The sequence below is a fragment of the Salvelinus fontinalis genome, chromosome 17, assembly GCF_029448725.1.
Source record: "Salvelinus fontinalis isolate EN_2023a chromosome 17, ASM2944872v1, whole genome shotgun sequence".
In the NCBI taxonomy this organism is placed as follows: Eukaryota; Metazoa; Chordata; class Actinopteri; order Salmoniformes; family Salmonidae; genus Salvelinus; species Salvelinus fontinalis.
In genome coordinates this window covers 8,916,094-8,938,805 of record NC_074681.1, presented here as the reverse complement: position 1 = coordinate 8,938,805, position 22,712 = coordinate 8,916,094, and the positions used below count along the sequence as shown (strand labels likewise).

Here is a 22,712-nt window from a genome sequence, read left to right as displayed (position 1 = left end):
GCCAGGCAACAGTAGAATACATCTATCACTCCTTTACTTTCTCAGTTTTCCATCTTTCATTTAACAGCAGCCTGTCTTTTCTCTCTCTCTCTCTCTCTCTCTCTCTCTCTCTCTCTCTCTCTCTCTCTCTCTCTCTCTCTCTCTCTCTCTCTCTCTCTCTCTCTCTCTCTCTCTCTCTCTGTCTCTCTGTCTCTCTGTCTCTCTGTCTCTCTCTCTCTCTCTCTCTCTCTGTCTCTGTCTCTGTCTCTGTCTCTCTCTCTCTCTCTCTCCATGTATTTCTCTCTGTCTCTCTCTATTTGGTTCTCTCAGACCTCAGTTGTGTCGTGACCTAATTTACTGGCAACCACTGACCACACTTGTAGTCATTACACAGATTTTTTTTAAGAATACTATATTATATACATTTACATTTACATTTTAGTCATTTAGCAGACGCTCTTATCCAGAGCGACTTACAGTAGTGTGCATACATTTTATTACATTTTACATACTGAGACAAGGATATCCCTACCGGCCAAACCCTCCCTAACCCGGACGACGCTATGCCAATTGTGCGTCGCCCCATGGACCTCCCGGTTGCGGCCGGCTGCGACAGAGCCTGGGCGCAAACCCAGCCCAGCCTGGGCGCGAACCCGAACCCAGAGACTCTGGTGGCGCAGCTAGCAGTGCGATGCAGTGCCCTAGACCACTGCCCCACCCGGGAGGCCTGGGTATAGTGATATAGTGATCATCTTTTGTAGAATCATGTGGTTCAGTCTGCTTCTTCTGCTCTGAGACCAGAATCCATTACTGAGACCAGAAACAAACCAGACTGGATACAAACAGTATGCCAGACAGAGAGGGGGAGTCCAGTCTTCTCTCTCCTCTTCCTCTCTTCTTCAGAATGTTAACGGTACCACAGTAGAGGCTGTAGCCCACCGTAGCATGGTGGTGTGTGTCTCTTCTCCTCCTCTCCTCCCCTTCTCCCCTCTCCTATCCTCTCTTCTCCTCCTCTCTTCTCCTCTTCCTCATCTTTCCCTCCCCTCTCCTATCCTCTCTTCTCCTCCTCTTCCTCATCTTCCCTCCCCTCTCATATCCCCTCCTCCTCTCCTCTTCCCTCCTCCTCTCATCTTCATCCCTCCCCTCTCATTTCCCCTCCTCCTCTCCTCTTCCTCCCCTCCCTTCTCTTATCCTTTTTTCTCCTCTCCTCCTTATCCTCTTCCTCCCCTCTCCTGTCCTCTCTTCTCCTCCTCTCTTCTCCTCCTCTCTTCTGCTCCTCTCTCCTCCCCTCTCATATCCCCTCTTCCTCTCTTCTTCCTCCCCTCCCTTATCCTCTCTTCTCCTTCTCCCCTCTCCCCTCATCCCCCTCTCCACTCTTCCTCTCCTCCTTTCTCTATAACTCCAGCATGTTAACCATGGTCTGGGGTTGTGTGTGTGTGTGTGTCTCCTGGGTAACAGTGAATGGAGCCCTGGCAGCTCCTAATAGGTGGTAAAGTGTTGACTTCCAGAGAAATGGACTGAAGCTTTAACCTGGGAGGGAAATTGATCCCATTACCTTGAGCTCTGGCTACTAGGCTGCTAGATTGCTCGCCTCCCGTAGGAGAGAGGGGGGAAGAAGAGGGAGGGCGATAGGAAGAGGAGGGAGGGAGGAAGATAGGGAGAGGAGGGAGGGATATAGGGAGAGGAGGGAGGGAGATAGGGAGAGGAGGGAGGGATATAGGGAGAGGAGGGAGGGATATAGGAAGAGGAGGGAGGGATATAGGGAGAGGAGGGAGGGAGATAGGAAGAGGAGGGAGGGATATAGGGAGAGGAGGGAGGGAGATAGGAAGAGGAGGGAGGGATATAGGGAGAGGAGGGAGGGAGATAGGGAGAGGAGGGAGGGAGGAAGATAGGGAGAGGAAGGAGGGATATAGAAAGAGGAGGGAGGAAGATAGGAAGAGGTGGGAGGGATATAGAAAGAGGAGGGAGGGATATAGGAAGAGGAGGGAGGGATATAGGAAGAGGAGGGAGGGAGGAAGATAGGGAGAGGAGGGAGGGATATAGGAAGAGGAGGAAGGAAGATAGGAAGAGGAGGGAGGGATATAGGAAGAGGAGGAAGGAAGATAGGAAGAGGAGGGAGGGATATAGGAAGAGGAGGGAGGGATATAGGGAGAGGAGGGAGGGATATAGGAAGAGGAGGGAGGGATATAGGAAGAGGAGGGAGGGATATAGGAAGAGGAGGGAGGGATATAGGAAGAGGAGGGAGGGATATAGGAAGAGGAGGGAGGGATATAGGAAGAGGAGGGAGGGATATAGGGAGAGGAGGGAGGGAGATAGGGAGAGGAGGGAGGGAGGAAGATAGGGAGAGGAGGGAGGGATATAGAAAGAGGAGGGAGGGATATAGGAAGAGGAGGGAGGGAGGAAGATAGGGAGAGGAGGGAGGGATATAGGAAGAGGAGGAAGGAAGATAGGAAGAGGAGGGAGGGATATAGGAAGAGGAGGGAGGGATATAGGGAGAGGAGGGAGGGATATAGGAAGAGGAGGGAGGGATATAGGAAGAGGAGGGAGGGATATAGGAAGAGGAGGGAGGGATATAGGAAGAGGAGGGAGGGATATAGGAAGAGGAGGGAGGGATATAGGGAGAGGAGGGAGGGATATAGGAAGAGGAGGGAGGGATATAGGGAGAGGAGGGAGGGATATAGGAAGAGGAGGGAGGGATATAGGAAGAGGAGGGAGGGATATAGGAAGAGGAGGGAGGGATATAGGAAGAGGAGGGAGGGATATAGAAAGAGGAGGGAGGAAGATAGGAAGAGGAGGGAGGGATATAGAAAGAGGAGGGAGGGATATAGGAAGAGGAGGGAGGGAGGAAGATAGGGAGAGGAGGGAGGGATATAGGAAGAGGAGGAAGGAAGATAGGAAGAGGAGGGAGGGATATAGGAAGAGGAGGGAGGGATATAGGGAGAGGAGGGAGGGATATAGGAAGAGGAGGGAGGGATATAGGAAGAGGAGGGAGGGATATAGGAAGAGGAGGGAGGGATATAGGAAGAGGAGGGAGGGATATAGGAAGAGGAGGGAGGGATATAGGGAGAGGAGGGAGGGATATAGGAAGAGGAGGGAGGGATATAGGGAGAGGAGGGAGGGAGATAGGGAGAGGAGGGAGGGAGGAAGATAGGGAGAGGAGGGAGGGATATAGAAAGAGGAGGGAGGGATATAGGAAGAGGAGGGAGGGAGGAAGATAGGGAGAGGAGGGAGGGATATAGGAAGAGGAGGAAGGAAGATAGGAAGAGGAGGGAGGGATATAGGAAGAGGAGGGAGGGATATAGGGAGAGGAGGGAGGGATATAGGAAGAGGAGGGAGGGATATAGGAAGAGGAGGGAGGGATATAGGAAGAGGAGGGAGGGATATAGGAAGAGGAGGGAGGGATATAGGAAGAGGAGGGAGGGATATAGGAAGAGGAGGGAGGGATATAGGAAGAGGAGGGAGGGATATAGGGAGAGGAGGGAGGGATATAGGAAGAGGAGGGAGGGATATAGGAAGAGGAGGGAGGGATATAGGAAGAGGAGGGAGGGATATAGGGAGAGGAGGGAGGGATATAGGAAGAGGAGGGAGGGATATAGGAAGAGGAGGGAGGGATATAGGAAGAGGAGGGAGGGATATAGGAAGAGGAGGGAGGGATATAGGAAGAGGAGGGAGGGATATAGGGAGAGGAGGGAGGGATATAGGAAGAGGAGGGAGGGATATAGGGAGAGGAGGGAGGGATATAGGAAGAGGAGGGAGGGATATAGGAAGAGGAGGGAGGGATATAGGAAGAGGAGGGAGGGATATAGGAAGAGGAGGGAGGGATATAGGAAGAGGAGGGAGGGAGATAGGAAGAGGAGGGAGGGATATAGGAAGAGGAGGGAGGGATATAGGAAGAGGAGGGAGGGATATAGGAAGAGGAGGGAGGGATATAGGAAGAGGAGGAAGGAAGATAGGAAGAGGAGGGAGGGATATAGGAAGAGGAGGGAGGGATATAGGAAGAGGAGGGAGGGATATAGGAAGAGGAGGAAGGAAGATAGGAAGAGGAGGGAGGGATATAGGAAGAGGAGGGAGGGATATAGGAAGAGGAGGGAGGGATATAGGAAGAGGAGGGAGGGATATAGGAAGAGGAGGGAGGGATATAGGGAGAGGAGGGAGGAAGATAGGGAGAGGAGGGAGGGATATAGGGAGAGGAGGGAGGAAGATAGGGAGAGGAGGGAGGGATATAGAAAGAGGAGGGAGGGAGGAAGATAGGGAGAGGAGGGAGGAAGATAGGAAGAGGAGGGAGGGAAATAGGAAGAGGAGGGAGGGAGGGAGATAGGGAGAGGAGGGAGGGATATAGGGAGAGGAGGGAGGGATATAGGAAGAGGAGGGAGGGAGGGAGATAGGGAGAGGAGGGAGGGATATAGGGAGAGGAGGGAGGGATATAGGAAGAGGAGGGAGGGAAATAGGGAGAGGAGGGAGGGATATAGGAAGAGGAGGGAGGGAAATAGGGAGAGGAGGGAGGGATATAGGAAGAGGAGGGAGGGATATAGGAAGAGGAGGGAGGGATATAGGGAGAGGAGGGAGGGATATAGGAAGAGGAGGAAGGAAGATAGGAAGAGGAGGGAGGGATATAGGAAGAGGAGGGAGGGATATAGGGAGAGGAGGGAGGAAGATAGGGAGAGGAGGGAGGGATATAGGGAGAGGAGGGAGGAAGATAGGGAGAGGAGGGAGGGATATAGAAAGAGGAGGGAGGGAGGAAGATAGGGAGAGGAGGGAGGAAGATAGGAAGAGGAGGGAGGGAAATAGGAAGAGGAGGGAGGGAGGGAGATAGGGAGAGGAGGGAGGGATATAGGGAGAGGAGGGAGGGATATAGGAAGAGGAGGGAGGGAGGGAGATAGGGAGAGGAGGGAGGGATATAGGGAGAGGAGGGAGGGATATAGGAAGAGGAGGGAGGGATATAGGAAGAGGAGGGAGGGATATAGGAAGAGGAGGGAGGGATATAGGAAGAGGAGGGAGGGATATAGGAAGAGGAGGGAGGGATATAGGGAGAGGAGGGAGGGATATAGGGAGAGGAGGGAGGGATATAGGAAGAGGAGGGAGGGATATAGGAAGAGGAGGGAGGGATATAGGGAGAGGAGGGAGGGATATAGGGAGAGGAGGGAGGGATATAGGAAGAGGAGGGAGGGATATAGGAAGAGGAGGGAGGGATATAGGGAGAGGAGGGAGGGATATAGGGAGAGGAGGGAGGGATATAGGAAGAGGAGGGAGGGATATAGGAAGAGGAGGGAGGGATATAGGGAGAGGAGGGAGGGATATAGGGAGAGGAGGGAGGGATATAGGAAGAGGAGGGAGGGATATAGGAAGAGGAGGGAGGGATATAGGAAGAGGAGGGAGGGATATAGGGAGAGGAGGGAGGGATATAGGGAGAGGAGGGAGGGATATAGGGAGAGGAGGGAGGGATATAGGAAGAGGAGGGAGGGATATAGGAAGAGGAGGGAGGGAAATAGGGAGAGGAGGGAGGGAGGGAGATAGGAAGAGGAGGGAGGGATATAGGAAGAGGAGGGAGGGATATAGGGAGAGGAGGGAGGGATATAGGGAGAGGAGGGAGGGATATAGGAAGAGGAGGGAGGGAAATAGGGAGAGGAGGGAGGGATATAGGGAGAGGAGGGAGGGATATAGGAAGAGGAGGGAGGGATATAGGAAGAGGAGGGAGGGAAATAGGAGAGGAGGGAGGGAGGGAGATAGGAAGAGGAGGGAGGGATATAGGAAGAGGAGGGAGGGATATAGGAAGAGGAGGGAGGGATATAGGAAGAGGAGGGAGGGAAATAGGGAGAGGAGGGAGGGAGGGAGATAGGAAGAGGAGGGAGGGATATAGGAAGAGGAGGGAGGGATATAGGGAGAGGAGGGAGGGATATAGGAAGAGGAGGGAGGGATATAGGAAGAGGAGGGAGGGATATAGGAAGAGGAGGGAGGGAAATAGGGAGAGGAGGAGGGAGGGAGATAGGAAGAGGAGGGAGGGATATAGGAAGAGGAGGGAGGGATATAGGAAGAGGAGGGAGGGATATAGGAAGAGGAGGGAGGGATATAGGGAGAGGAGGGAGGGATATAGGGAGAGGAGGGAGGGATATAGGGAGAGGAGGGAGGGATATAGGAAGAGGAGGGAGGGATATAGGAAGAGGAGGGAGGGATATAGGGAGAGGAGGGAGGGATATAGGAAGAGGAGGGAGGGATATAGGGAGAGGAGGGAGGGATATAGGAAGAGGAGGGAGGGATATAGGAAGAGGAGGGAGGGAAATAGGGAGAGGAGGGAGGGAGGGAGATAGGAAGAGGAGGGAGGGATATAGGAAGAGGAGGGAGGGATATAGGGAGAGGAGGGAGGGATATAGGGAGAGGAGGGAGGGATATAGGAAGAGGAGGGAGGGATATAGGAAGAGGAGGGAGGGATATAGGGAGAGGAGGGAGGGATATAGGAAGAGGAGGGAGGGATATAGGAAGAGGAGGGAGGGATATAGGAAGAGGAGGGAGGGAAATAGGGAGAGGAGGGAGGGAGGGAGATAGGAAGAGGAGGGAGGGATATAGGAAGAGGAGGGAGGGATATAGGAAGAGGAGGGAGGGATATAGGAAGAGGAGGGAGGGATATAGGGAGAGGAGGGAGGGATATAGGGAGAGGAGGGAGGGATATAGGGAGAGGAGGGAGGGATATAGGAAGAGGAGGGAGGGATATAGGAAGAGGAGGGAGGGATATAGGGAGAGGAGGGAGGGATATAGGGAGAGGAGGGAGGGATATAGGAAGAGGAGGGAGGGATATAGGAAGAGGAGGGAGGGATATAGGAAGAGGAGGGAGGGAAATAGGAAGAGGAGGGAGGGAGGGAGATAGGAAGAGGAGGGAGGGATATAGGAAGAGGAGGGAGGGATATAGGAAGAGGAGGGAGGGATATAGGAAGAGGAGGGAGGGATATAGGGAGAGGAGGGAGGGATATAGGAAGAGGAGGGAGGGATATAGGAAGAGGAGGGAGGGATATAGGAAGAGGAGGGAGGGATATAGGAAGAGGAGGGAGGGATATAGGAAGAGGAGGGAGGGATATAGGAAGAGGAGGGAGGGATATAGGAAGAGGAGGGAGGGATATAGGAAGAGGAGGGAGGGATATAGGAAGAGGAGGGAGGGATATAGGAAGAGGAGGGAGGAATATAGGAAGAGGAGGGAGGGATATAGGAAGAGGAGGGAGGGATATAGGGAGAGGAGGGAGGGATATAGGGAGAGGAGGGAGGGAGGAAGATAGGGAGAGGAGGGAGGGAGGAAGATAGGGAGAGGAGGGAGGGATATAGAAAGAGGAGGGAGGGATATAGGGAGAGGAGGGAGGGATATAGGGAGAGGAGGGAGGGAGGAAGATAGGGAGAGGAGGGAGGGAGATAGAAATGGGTTGAAAGGAAAAACAGAGACGGAGAGCGAGAGGCAGAAAAATATAAGATAACGACTACATGATTACAGGTGATAGGATGGCTGTGGGGGTTGTGGTCTGGAGATAAGAGGAGAGATAACGACTACGTGATTACAGGTGATAGGATGGCTGTGGGGGTTGTGGTCTGGAGATAAGAGGAGAGATAACGACTACGTGATTACAGGTGATAGGATGGCTGTGGGGGTTGTGGTCTGGAGATAAGAGGAGAGATAACGACTACGTGATTACAGGTGATAGGATGGCTGTGGGGGTTGTGGTCTGGAGATAAGAGGAGAGATAACGACTACGTGATTACAGGTGATAGGATGGCTGTGGGGGTTGTGGTCTGGCTATAAGATGAGAGATAACGACTACGTGATTACAGGTGATATGATGGCAGACAAAGACAGATTCAGTCTGGATCGTTTACTCCATATCCATGTTGATCTGATAGCTGGCCTGGACAGGGTTGGGAGGAAGGAGAGGGGGAAGGAGGGAGAGGACTGACATTGTCTGGAGGGATGATATGTCCTATACAGAGAGACTATCACCAGTATGTCTGGAGGGATGATATGTCCTATACAGAGAGACTATCACCAGTATGTCTGGAGGGATGATATGTCCTATACAGAGAAACTATCACCAGTATGTCTGGAGGTATGATATGTCCTATATAGAGAGACTATCACCAGTATGTCTGGAGGGATGATATGTCCTATACAGGGAGACTATCACCAGTATCTCTGGAGGGATGATATGTCCTATACAGAGATACTATCACCAGTAGGTCTGGAGGGATGATATGTCCTATACAGAGAGACTATCACCAGTATCTCTGGAGGGATGATATGTCCTATACAGAGAGACTATCACCAGTATCTCTGGAGGGATGATATGTCCTATACAGAGAAACTATCACCAGTATGTCTGGAGGTATGATATGTCCTATATAGAGAGACTATCACCAGTATGTCTGGAGGGATGATATGTCCTATACAGGGAGACTATCACCAGTATCTCTGGAGGGATGATATGTCCTATACAGAGATACTATCACCAGTAGGTCTGGAGGGATGATATGTCCTATACAGAGAGACTATCACCAGTATCTCTGGAGGGATGATATGTCCTATACAGAGATACTATCACCAGTATGTCTGGAGGGATGATATGTCCTATACAGAGAGACTATCACCAGTATGTCTGGAGGGATGATATCTTCTATACAGGGAGACTATCACCAGTATGTCTGGAGGGATGATATGTCCTATACAGAGAAACTATCACCAGTATGTCTGGAGGTATGATATGTCCTATATAGAGATACTATCACCAGTATGTCTGGAGGGATGATATGTCCTATACAGAGAGACTATCACCAGTATGTCTGGAGGGATGATATCTTCTATACAGGGAGACTATCACCAGTATGTCTGGAGGGATGATATGTCCTATATAGAGAGAATATCACCAGTATGTCTGGAGGGATGATATGTCCCCTACAGAGAGACTATCACCAGTATGTCTGGAGGGATGATATGTTCTACACAGAGAGACTATCACCAGTATGTCTGGAGGGATGATATGTCCTATACAGAGATACTATCACCAGTATGTCTGCAGGGATGATATGTCCCATACAGAGATACTATCAACTATCAATGTTACACTGACACAAACGAAGGAGCCAAATCATAGAAGATGTGTTGGTGCACTGTAGTGAGAGTTAGATTAGAGTTCCTTTTGAAACCACAGAATGAACTGGCACAATCTAATACAGACAGACATACTGATAATGCTATATTAGTTTGGGAGATGGGTTTGAACATTTTACAAAATTAGCATGACTGTTTTTTAAATACCATCATGGACACCATTTGACTCAGTCCACCCATGTCCACTGCCCACACGCTAGCGTTCCACCTTCGACAACAGCCAGTTAAACAGCCATAAAAAAAGCAGAGATAGAGATAAAATGAATCACTAACCTTTGATGATCTTCATCAGATGACACTCATAGGACTTCATGCTGCCCTGATACTTAAAATCATGTTGCTTCTGTAAAGAGGTCAACACACCTGGTTAAACCAAAGGTCACAATCAAACAGACGCTGTTTTCTTCCACCACAGACCCAATGCAATGTTGCCTAGGACAATCACACAGGCTGGCACAAGCGTGCGAACACACACATTCCCAAACCAGAAGATCCTTATCCATCCATCGTGTATCCTCTAAATACCTTTCTTCTCCCCCCCCCTACAGAGCCAATCCACGGTCCCAGGCGTCTAGAGGTAGTTGACGTCCAATCTAAACAAGTCACCATTCGCTGGGAACCGTTTGGCTACAACGTGACGCGTTGTCATAGCTACAACCTGACGGTGCAGTACCGCTCCCGCGTGGCGGGGAAGGACGAGACCCGGGAGGAGGTGTGTTACGACACCCTGGGTCGCGACCCCCAGCACACCATCCACAACCTGACCCCTTACACCAACCTGTCAGTTAAACTGGTCCTCAAGAACCCAGAGGGGGTCAAAGAGAGCCGAGAGATGGAGCTACAGACGGATGAAGATGGTGAGTGTTATAATACCTTAGAATGGTTATAACATGTTTGTGAAGGGTTATGAAGGTGTATAAAGGTGTTAAGGAACCCAGAGGGGGTCAAAGAGAGCCGAGAGATGGAGCTACAGACGGATGAAGATGGTGAGTTTTATAATACCTTAGGATGGTTATAACATGTTTGTGAAGGGTTATGAAGGTGTATAAAGGTGTTAAGGAACCCAGAGGGGGTCAAAGAGAGCCGAGAGATGGAGCTACAGACGGATGAAGATGGTGAGTGTTATAATACCTTAGAATGGTAATAACACGGTTATGACAGGGTTATGAAGGTGCAGTATAACAGTGTAATGGTAGTTTAGTTATGACCTGTTTATAACAGTATTATAACAGTGTAATGGTAGTTTAGTTATGACCTGTTTATAACAGTGTAATGGTAGTTTAGTTATGACCTGTTTATAACAGTGTAATGGTAGTTTAGTTATGACCTGTTTATAACAGTGTAATGGTAGTTTAGTTATGACCTGTTTATAACAGTATAATGGTAGTTTAGTTATGACCTGTTTATAACAGTATAATGGTAGTTTAGTTATGACCTGTTTATAACAGTATTATAACAGTGTAATGGTAGTTTAGTTATGACCTGTTTATAACAGTGTAGTGGTAGTTTAGTTATGACCTGTTTATAACAGTGTAATGGTAGTTTAGTTATGACCTGTTTATAACAGTGTAATGGTAGTTTAGTTATGACCTGTTTATAACAGTGTAATGGTAGTTTAGTTATGACCTGTTTATAACAGTATAATGGTAGTTTAGTTATGACCTGTTTATAACAGTGTAATGGTAGTTTAGTTATGACCTGTTTATAACAGTATTATAACAGTATAATGGTAGTTTAGTTATGACCTGTTTATAACAGTGTAATGGTCGTTTAGTTATGACCTGTTTATAACAGTATTATAACAGTATAATGGTAGTTTAGTTATGACCTGTTTATAACAGTATTATAACAGTGTAATGGTAGTTTAGTTATGACCTGTTTATAACAGTGTAATGGTAGTTTAGTTATGACCTGTTTATAACAGTATTATAACAGTGTAGTGGTAGTTTAGTTATGACCTGTTTATAACAGTGTAATGGTCGTTTAGTTATGACCTGTTTATAACAGTATTATAACAGTGTAGTGGTAGTTTAGTTATGACCTGTTTATAACAGTGTAATGGTCGTTTAGTTATGACCTGTTTATAACAGTATTATAACAGTATAATGGTAGTTTAGTTATGACCTGTTTATAACAGTATTATAACAGTGTAATGGTAGTTTAGTTATGACCTGTTTATAACAGTGTAATGGTAGTTTAGTTATGACCTGTTTATAACAGTATTATAACAGTGTAGTGGTAGTTTAGTTATGACCTGTTTATAACAGTGTAGTGGTAGTTTAGTTATGACCTGTTTATAACAGTATTATAACAGTGTAGTGGTAGTTTAGTTATGACCTGTTTATAACAGTGTAATGGTAGTTTAGTTATGACCTGTTTATAACAGTATTATAACAGTGTAACTGTAGTTTAGTTATGACCTGTTTATAACAGTATTATAACAGTGTAGTGGTAGTTTAGTTTTGACCTGTTTAGAACAGTATAATGGTAGTTTAGTTATGACCTGTTTATAACAGTGTAATGGTAGTTTAGTTATGACCTGTTTATAACAGTGTAGTGGTAGTTTAGTTATGACCTGTTTATAAGAGTATTATAACAGTGTAATGGTAGTTTAGTTATGACCTGTTTATAACAGTGTAATGGTAGTTTAGTTATGACCTGTTTATAACAGTATTATAACAGTATAATGGTAGTTTAGTTATGACCTGTTTATAACAGTGTAATGGTAGTTTAGTTATGACCTGTTTATAACAGTATTATAACAGTGTAGTGGTAGTTTAGTTATGACCTGTTTATAACAGTGTAATGGTAGTTTAGTTATGACCTGTTTATAACAGTATTATAACAGTGTAATGGTAGTTTAGTTATGACCTGTTTATAACAGTGTAATGGTAGTTTAGTTATGACCTGTTTATAACAGTATTATAACAGTATAATGGTAGTTTAGTTATGACCTGTTTATAACAGTGTAATGGTAGTTTAGTTATGACCTGTTTATAACAGTATTATAACAGTATAATGGTAGTTTAGTTATGACCTGTTTATAACAGTGTAATGGTAGTTTAGTTATGACCTGTTTATAACAGTATTATAACAGTATAATGGTAGTTTAGTTATGACCTGTTTATAACAGTGTAATGGTAGTTTAGTTATGACCTGTTTATAACAGTATTATAACAGTATAATGGTAGTTTAGTTATGACCTGTTTATAACAGTATAATGGTAGTTTAGTTATGACCTGTTTATAACAGTATAATGGTAGTTTAGTTATGACCTGTTTATAACAGTATTATAACAGTATAATGGTAGTTTAGTTATGACCTGTTTATAACAGTATTATACTTACAGACTGATGAAAACAGTGAGCGTAATAAAGCATCTTAGAACGCCGATAACATGGTTACGACAGGGTTATGAACAGGGCTATAACAGGGTTACGACAGGGTTATGAACAGGGCTATGACAGGGTTATAACAGGGTTATGAACAGGGCTATGACAGGGTTACGACAGACATGAACTAATGAACGCTTCAGGAATACACTGAAGAAAGTAACAGGTTAGAGAGATACTGACAGGATGAGAAGTCTTGTCAGGTCTGTCTCATATATTTTTTAGAGGGAATCTCAAAAGGGAGACAACTGTTTCACAGTATCTGACTTGTGGGAGTGTGTGTGTGTGTGTGTGTGTGTGTGTGTGTGTGTGTGTGTGTGTGTGTGTGTGTGTGTGTGTGTGTGTGTGTGTGTGTGTGTGAGGTTGTGTGTGTGAGGTTGTGTGTGTGAGGTTGTGTGTGTGTGTGTGTGTGTGTGTGTGTGTGTGTGTGTGTGTGTGTGTGTGTGTGTGTGTGTGTGTGTGTGTGTGTGTGTGTGTGCGTGTGTGTGTGAGGTTGTGTGTGTGAGGTTGTGTGTGTGTTTACAGTCCCACTGGGAGAAGGAAACAGACATAGATGGGGTGTATCTATCTAGAGCTGTTCTTTCAGAGACTCTCTTTGACAGAAGAAATCCTCTGTCATTTCATTTCATTTGAAGAAGTAAAATGATCCCTGTCAGTTTGAGAGGACCATGTCTCTCTCTCAGGCACACAGGCAGATAGACATATATACAGGCAGACAGACAGGCAGACGGGCAGACAGACATACAGACGTACAGGCAGGCAGACATGCAGAGATACAGACAGAGAGACAGACAGGCAGACAGAGAGACAGGCAGAGAGACAGGCAGAGAGACAGGCATACAGACAGACAGAGAGACAGACATTTAGACAGGCAGACAGACAGGCATACAGACAGGCAGAGAGACAGGTAGACATATAGACAGACGGACGGGCAGACAGGCATACAGACAGACATGCATACAGACAGGCAGAGAGGCATACAGACAGACATGCATACAGACAGGCAGAGAGACAGACAGTGAGACAGGCAGACGGACAGGCAGAGAGACATACAGAGAGACAGATAGAGAGACAGGCAGAGAGACAGACAGAGAGAGAGACATACATACAGACAGGCAGAGAGACATACAGTGAGACAGGCTGACAGAGAGACAGACAGAGAGACAGTCAGAGAGACAGACAGAGAGACAGACAGAGAGACATGCATACAGACATGCAGACAGACAGGCATACAGACAGGCAGACAGACAGGCATACAGACAGGCAGACATACAGGCAGAGAGACAGACAGACAGACAGGCAGACATACAGGCAGACAGACAGGCAGACAGACAGGCAGAGAGACAGGCAGAGAGACAGGCAGAGAGACAGGCAGACAGACAGACAGACAGACAGGCAGACATACAGGCAGACAGACAGGCAGACAGACAGGCAGAGAGACAGGCAGACAGACAGGCAGAGAGACAGACAGAGAGACAGGCAGAGATACAGGCAGAGATACAGGCAGAGAGACAGGCAGAGATACAGGCAGAGATACAGGCAGAGAGACAGGCAGAGAGACAGACAGAGAGACAGACAGACAGACAGACAGACAGAGAGACAGGCAGACATACAGGCAGAGAGACAGACAGACAGACAGACAGACAGACAGACAGACAGACAGACAGACAGGCAGAGAGACAGGCAGAGAGACAGGCAGAGAGACAGGCAGAGAGACAGACAGAGAGACAGGCAGAGAGACAGACAGAGAGACAGACAGAGAGACAGGCAGAGAGACAGGCAGAGAGACAGACAGAGAGACAGGCAGAGAGACAGGCAGAGAGACAGACAGACAGACAGACAGACAGAGAGACAGACATACAGAGAGACAGGCAGAGAGACAGGCAGAGAGACAGACAGACAGACAGGCAGAGAGACAGGCAGAGAGACAGGCAGAGAGACAGGCAGAGAGACAGGCAGAGAGACAGACAGACAGACAGGCAGAGAGACAGGCAGAGAGACAGACAGAGAGACAGGCAGAGAGACAGACAGACAGACAGACAGAGAGACAGGCAGAGAGACAGGCAGAGAGACAGGCAGAGAGACAGGCAGACAGACAGGCAGAGAGACAGGCTCAAAGTACATATAAACACAGTGGATGATTGTAGAGATTGAATTGGTGGAGATTTCCTCAGGGAGATCGGTTCAGTGCTCGACCAGTTTGTTTGTACATTTGGATGGATGTGAGAGAGAAAGTGTTTCCTTTTTTTCCCCCTACTCAGTCTCTTCTCACCAAAATACATTCATGGTAGCTGAGTATAAATAAAAAAACACATTTCTGTGGCACATTGTGAAGGTTTCAGACCTACAGGCCGTTTGCTGCATTTGCACAGGCATCCCAATTCTTATATTCTGTCACGTTGTTTGGTAATAATTGGGCGAAATATCAGAATCGGGCTGCCTGTGTAAAACGCAGCATTAGTGTCTGTAATGTGAGTTTTAGTCGTATCCTCTCAGTACTACTATGTAATGTGAGTTTTAGTCATTTCCTCTCAGTACTACTATGTAATGTGAGTTCTAGTCATTTCCTCTCAGTACTACTATGTGTGTAATGTGGGTTCTAGTCGTATCCTCTCAGTACTACTATGTAATGTGAGTTCTAGTCATTTCCTCTCAGTACTACTATGTGTGTAATGTGGGTTCTAGTCGTATCCTCTCAGTACTACTATGTAATGTGAGTTCTAGTCATTTCCTCTCAGTACTACTATGTAATGTGAGTTCTAGTCGTATCCTCTCAGTACTACTATGTAATGTGAGTTCTAGTCATTTCCTGTCAGTACTACTATGTGTGTAATGTGGGTTCTAGTCGTATCCTCTCAGTACTACAATGTAATGTGGGTTCTAGTCGTATCCTCTCAGTACTACTATGTAATGTGGGTTCTAGTCGTATCCTCTCAGTACTACTATGTGTGTAATGTGGGTTCTAGTCGTATCCTCTCAGTACTACTATGTAATGTGAGTTTTAGTCGTATCCTCTCAGTACTACTATGTGTGTAATGTGGGTTCTAGTCGTATCCTCTCAGTACTACTATGTAATGTGGGTTCTAGTCGTATCCTCTCAGTACTACTATGTGTGTAATGTGGGTTCTAGTCGTATCCTCTCAGTACTACTATGTAATGTGAGTTTTAGTCGTATCCTCTCAGTACTACAATGTAATGTGGGTTCTAGTCGTATCCTCTCAGTACTACTGTGTAATGTGGGTTCTAGTCGTATCCTCTCAGTACTACTATGTGTGTAATGTGAGTTCTAGTCATTTCCTCTCAGTACTACTATGTAATGTGAGTTTTAGTCGTATCCTCTCAGTACTACTATGTAATGTGAGTTCTAGTCATTTCCTCTCAGTACTACTATGTGTGTAATGTGGGTTCTAGTCGTATCCTCTCAGTACTACTATGTGTGTAATGTGGGTTCTAGTCGTATCCTCTCAGTACTACTATGTAATGTGAGTTCTAGTCATTTCCTCTCAGTACTACTATGTGTGTAATGTGGGTTCTAGTCGTATCCTCTCAGTACTACTATGTAATGTGAGTTCTAGTCATTTCCTCTCAGTACTACTATGTGTGTAATGTGGGTTCTAGTCGTATCCTCTCAGTACTACTATGTGTGTAATGTGGGTTCTAGTCGTATCCTCTCAGTACTACTATGTGTGTAATGTGAGTTCTAGTCGTATCCTCTCAGTACTACTGTGTGTGTAATGAAGCTTTGTGTCTCTCTTATGCATTGTCTGCTCCTGTCCCCCTCAGTACCTGGGGCGGTCCCTCTGGAGTCCATCCAGGGCAGTGCTTATGAAGAGAAGATGATCCTGAAATGGAGAGAACCAGCCCAGACCTACGGAATCATCACTCAGTACGAGGTAATTCACGTATTTATTGATCGATCGAATGAATGATCGATCGATTGATTGAATTTAGTCCATTATCAAACACACACAGAGTCAGGTTTTTTTACTTCTTCTTGTCCGGCGTTCCATTTTTGTCTCTTCTGAATCGTTGTCCTTTTAGGGAACCACTGAAGCAAGACAGTAGACCCAGGATCGCACCTCCTTATTCCTGTGGAACAACCTCAAATGGACAAAAACTAAATCTGAAAATATCACACATCCCAGACTTTTCTAGGCTCCTAAACTACAGGCCTTTGTGCCCATGTAAAGGCTGTTTATACCCAGCTAACCAAGCCCCTAAACTCTATCTAATGTTGAATATTAGGTAGGTTATCTACCTTATCCCCCCCACCCCCAAAGAAAAAGAGAGGAGAATTAGGCATTGGTCTGAAGCCGAAAAAGAACGGAAATACACATGAGCACCACAATGCCTATCCCACCCATGCTCTACCAAGGTTTTCCTGCACACAGCTTTGACCTACTACAGAAGCTACTGTATATTGGTCTATTGCACTTCAAGCAATGTGTAGAGCAGGTTACTCTGGATTCAAACCTCCCAAACTACCTTTTCAAGCTCTTCTTTTAAATGATAGAAAAGCAAGCTTTGTTTGATCGGTTTTGTCTTGTAGTAATGTGGTGTCTGCCTGTATTTCCTCCAACATTTAATTTAGCAACATATATAGTTAGCTAAATGTGCCTATATGCTGTGTACCACCCCTACCGTGTCACAACGCAACTGATTGGCTCAAACACAGTACATTCCACAAATTAACTTTTGACAAGGCACACCTGTTAATTGAAACGCATTCCAGGTGACTACCTCATGAAGCTGGTTGAGAGAATGCCAAGAGTGTGCAAATCTGTCATCAAGGCAAAGGGTGGCTACCTTGACAAATGTAAAATTTAAAATATAAAAATATATTTTGATTTGTTAAACACTTTTTTGGTTACTACGTGATTCCATATGTGTTATTTCTTAGTTTTGATGTCTTCACTATTATTCTACAATGTAGAAAATAGTAAAAATAAAGAAAATACCTTGAATGACTAGGTGTGTCCAAACTTTTGATTGGTACTGTCTATATATACAGTATACATATTATACCACCTGTTCAGCATCGTTCAAACCCTCTTAAGCCTTAGCCCCACCCATCTCTTTAAGGATTCACATGTGAGGCCATGTGCTAAAAAGAGTGAGTAAGGTTGTGTAGTAAACAACCAAAGATTTCAAGACTAAAAGTGGTGTAAGTAGAACACTAGAATAAGGAAAAACTCTGTGTAAAAATACATTTTCTCTAGTCCTTGGCCTATATTCTAATCTGACTTTGAAAGTGTCCAGATAAAAATATATTTTTTAATTATTAGTTGATTCTTATCCAGACACACTTGTCTACATTTATGGGTCATGTGAAATAAATGCTATAACCACCCCCCAGCCACATCCAGCTAAGTGGATGGGTCACTACTGTCTAGACATGTACAGTCGTGGCCAAATGTTTTGCGAATGACACAAATATGAATTTTCACAAAGTTTGCTGCTTTAGTGTCTTTAGATATTTTTGTCAGATGTTACTATGGAATACTGAAGTATAATTACAAGCATTTCATATGTGTCAAAGGCTTTTATTGACAATTACATGAAGTTGATGCAAAGAGTCAATATTTGCAGTGTTGACCCTTCTTTTTCAAGACCTCTGCAATCCACCCTGGCATGCTGTCAATTAACTTCTGGGCCACATCCTGACTGATGGCAGCCCATTCTTGCATAATCAATGCTTGGAGTTTGTCAGAATTTGTGGGTTTTTGTTTGTCCACCCGCCTCTTGAGGATAGACCACAAGTTCTCAATGGGATTAAGGTCAGGGGAGTTTCCTGGCCATGGACCCAAAATATTGATGTTTTGTTCCCTGAGCCGCTTAGTTATCACTTTTGCCTTATGGCAAGGTGCTCCATCATGCTTCCAGAGGCATTGTTCATCACCAAACTGTTCCTGGATGGTTGGGAGAAGTTGCTCTCGGAGGATGTGTTGGTACCATTCTTTATTCATGGCTGTGTTCTTAGGCAAAATTGTGAGTGAGCCCACTCCCTTGGCTGAGAAGCAACCCCACACATGAATGTTCTCAGGATGCTTTACTGTTGGCATGACACAGGACTGATGGTAGCGCTCACCTTGTCTTCTCCGGACAAGCTGTTCTCCGGATATCCCAAACAATCGGAAAGGGGATTCATCAGAGAAAATGACTTCACCCCAGTCCTCAGCAGTCCAATCCCTGTACCTTTTGCAGAATATCAGTCTGTCCCTGATGTTTTTCCTGGAGAGAAGTGGCTTCTTTGCTGCCCTTCTTGACACCATCCTCCAAAAGTCTTCGCCTCACTGTGCGTGCAGATGCACTCACACCTGCCTGCTGCCATTCCTCAGCAAGCTCTGTACTGGTGGTGCCCCGATCCCGCAGCTGAATCAACTTTAGGAGATGGTTCTGGCGCTTACTGGACTTTCCTGGGCGCCCTGAAGCCTTCTTCACAACAATTGAACCTCTCTCCTTGAAGTTCTTGATGATCCGATAAATGGTTGATGTAGGTGCAATCTTACTGGCAGCAATATCCTTGCCTGTGAAGCCCTTTTTGTGCAAAGCAATGATGACAGCACATTTTTCCTTGCAGGGAACCATGGTTGACAGAGGAAGAACAATGATTCCAAGCACCACCCTCGTTTTGAAGCTTCCAGTCTGTTATTCAAACTCAATCAGCATGACAGAGTGATCGCCAGCCTTGTCCTCATCAACACTCACACCTGTGTTAACGAGAGAATCACTGACATGATGTCAGCTGGTCCTTTTGTGGCAGGGCTGAAATGCAGTGAAAAATGTTTTTGGGGGATTCAGTTCATTTGCATGGCAAAGAGGGACTTTGCAATTAATTTCAATTCATCTGATCACTCTTCATAACATTCTGGAGTATATGCAAATTGCCATCATACAAACTGAGGCAGCAGACTTTGTGAAAATTAATATTTGTGTCATTCTCAAAACTTTTGGCCACGACTGTACACATGTTCATGAAATACAATAGATGACCATAATCAACCCCAGACACACCTAGCTAACTTGTTGGGTCATGTAATCATTTACATTTAAGTCATTTAGCAGACGCTCTTATCCAGAGCGACTTACATACATTCAAAACCCTACGGGGGCTGGTTTCGAAAATAAAAAATGTAAAATTTAAATATAGGACAAAACACACATTACGACAAGGGAGACAACACAACACTACATAAAGAGAGACCTAAGACAACAACATAGCATGGCAGCAACACATGACAACACAGCATGGTAGCAATACAACATAACAACAACATGGTAGCAACACAACATGGCAGCAGCACAACATGGTAGCAGCACAAAACATGGTACAAACATTATTTGGCACAGATAGCAGCACAAAGGGCAAGAAGGTAGAGACCACAATACATCATCACACAAAGCAGCCACAACTGTCAGTAAGAGTGTCCATGATTGATCCTTTGAATGAAGAGATGGAGATAAAACTGTCCAATTTGAGTGTTTGTTGCAGCTCGTTCCAGTCGCTAGCTGCAGCGAACTGAAAAGAGGAGCGACCCAGGGATGTGTGTGCTTTGGTTTGGGGACCTTTAACAGAATGTGAACGGGTGTTTTATGTTTAGGATGAGGGCTGCAGTAAATATCTCAGATAGGGGAGAGTGAGGCCTAAGAGGGTTTTATAAATAAGCATCAACCAGTGGGTCTTTCGGCAGGTATACAGAGATGACCAGTTTACAGAGGAGTGCAGTGATCAGCATCGGTGGCAAATCTGATGGCCGAATGGTAAAGGACATCTAGTCCCTCGAGAGCACCCTCACTTGCCGATCTATAGATTACGTCTCCATAATCTAGCATGGTTAGGGTTAGGATGGTCATCTGAATCAGGGTTAGTTTGGCAGCTGGGGTGAAAGAGGAGCGATTACGATAGAGGAAACCAAGTCTAGATTTAACCTTATCAACCTGCAGCTTTGATATGTGCTGAGAGAAGGACAGTGTGCCGTCTAGCCATATATGTATGTATGAAATGCTCCCAAGTACTTGCATGAGGTGGACTACTTCAAGCTCTAAATCCTCAGAGTGTCACGTTCATAATAATGATTGGACCAAGATGCAGCGGTTTCCATCCCTTTTATTAGGAAGAGAAAACTCAGAACAAAAACAATAAAGCGAACAAACGAAACGTAAAGCTCAGAGTAGTGCTCACAGGCAACTATATCTAGACAAGATCCCACAAAGCACAATGGGGAAATGGCTGCCTAAATATGATCCCCAATCAGAGGCCACGATAAACAGCTGCCTCCGATTGGGAACCACACCAGGCCAACATAGACATACAATTCCCCTAGATAACCCACCCTTAATCACACCCCAACCTAACCAACATGGAGAATAAACAGCTCTCTACGGTCAGGGCGTGACACAGAGGTAGTAATCACACCAATTGTTTTGGAGGTGTTCAGAACAAGGTTAAGGACAGAGAAAGCTTGTTTGACACTAAGAAAGCTTTGTTTTAGAGTTTTTAAAGTTTTTAACACAAAGTCCAGGGAGTTGCCAGCTGAATATAAATAAGACTGTATCATCTGCATATAAATGGATGAGAGAGCTTCCTACTGCCTGAGCTATGTTGTTGATGTAAATTGAGAAGAGCGTGGGGCCTAGGATTGAGCCTTGGGGTACTCCCTTGGTGACAGGCATTGGCTGAGACAGCAAATGTTCTGACTTAATACACTGTACTCTTTGAGAGAGGAAGTTAGCAAACCAGGCCAAATACCCCTCAGATAAACCAATACTCATTAGCCGGCCAACAATAATATAATCGTCTATCATATCAAAAGCTTTGGCCAAGTCAATAAAAATAGCAGCATGATATTGCTTAGAATTAAGGGCAATAGTGACATCACTGAGGACCTTTAAGGTTGCAGTGACACATCCATAACCTGAGCAGAAACCAGATTGCATACCAGAGAGAATAATATAGACATCAGAAAGCCAGTCAGTTAAATATTGACAAGTTTTTCCAATACTTTTGATAAACAGGGCAAAATAGAAATAGGCCTATAACAGTTAGGATCGGCTTGATCTCCCCCTTTAAATAAACTACGAACTGTGGCTGCCTTCCAAGCAATGGGAACCTCCCCAGAGAGGAGAGACAGGTTATTTAAGGTTACAGATAGGCTTGGCGATGATAGGGGCAGCAGCCTTAAAGAAGAAAGGGTCTAAACTTTTAGGTGTAAAGTTTAAGGTGCTCCTTTAGCACCTCGGACTCAGTGACTGCCTGCAGGGAGAAACTTTGTAGCAGGGGTTAAAGAGGGGGAAGCATTGGGGATAGTCACATTAGAAGGGGTGGGAGATGAGGAAATGTTGGACGGGCAAGGAGGCATGGCTGAGTTAAATAGGAATCCTGACTTAATGAAGTGGTGATTAAAGAGCTCAGCCATGTGCTTCTTGTCAGTAACAATCACATCATCAACATTAAGGGACCTGTGCAGCTGTGAGGAGGAGGGTTTATTCTCCAGGTTTTTAACCATTTTCCAGAACTTCTTGGGGTTAGACCCACAGAGAGAGAACTGCTCCTTAAAGTAATTAACTTTGGCCTTCTGGATAGCCCGAGTGCACTTATTTCTCATTTACCTGAACGAGAGCCAGTCAGCCTGAGTATGTGTGTGCCGACCCTTTCACCAAATGCAATTCTTGACGTGGAGTAACTCTGCCAGACCACGGTCGAACCGGGGGCTGAACCAATTTTTTTTAAATCTCATTTGCTTTGTGGGGGTGTGTTTGTTAACAATTGGGATTGGTAATAATCTGAGAAAGATTCTGGGAGTCCCATTGCTTTAGGACTTGGTCAGGTGGTTTAAGCATATCCCAGTGTAGGTCACATAGCAGGACAAATTCAGACTTAGTGTAAGGGGCCAGGAGAGAGCTTAGGGTAAGGGACAGACCGGTGCTGATGGAGACGATAACTCCCAGCAACAGTCATCAAAAAGCTATTTGAAAAAAAAAAAAAAAAAAAAAAAAAGCTATTTGAAAGTTTAATGCTTAAAACCAGCAAATCAAATAGTTTGGGAACAGACTTGGTGGAGACAACCGAGCACTGAAGGTGATCCTTGGTAAAGATTACCATACCCCCACCTTTGGATAGATCTGTCTTGCCGAAAAAGGTTAGAACCAGAAAGGTTAACATCAGTATTCAAAACACTCTTCCTTAACCAGGTCTCGGTAATAAC

At 45.6% G+C, this 22,712-nt stretch overlaps 1 protein-coding gene across 1 annotated transcript in view; it reads left to right on the top strand.

Annotated features, from left to right (window-relative positions):
• Nucleotides 1-22,712, top strand: part of LOC129813672 (receptor-type tyrosine-protein phosphatase mu-like) — a 652,787-nt gene that overhangs the window by 273,133 nt on the left and 356,942 nt on the right. The window contains exons 9-10 of the mRNA XM_055866071.1: nt 9,664-9,972; nt 16,291-16,400. Coding sequence (XP_055722046.1) covers nt 9,664-9,972; nt 16,291-16,400 — 419 coding nt within the window. The remainder of the gene's footprint in view (nt 1-9,663; nt 9,973-16,290; nt 16,401-22,712) is intronic.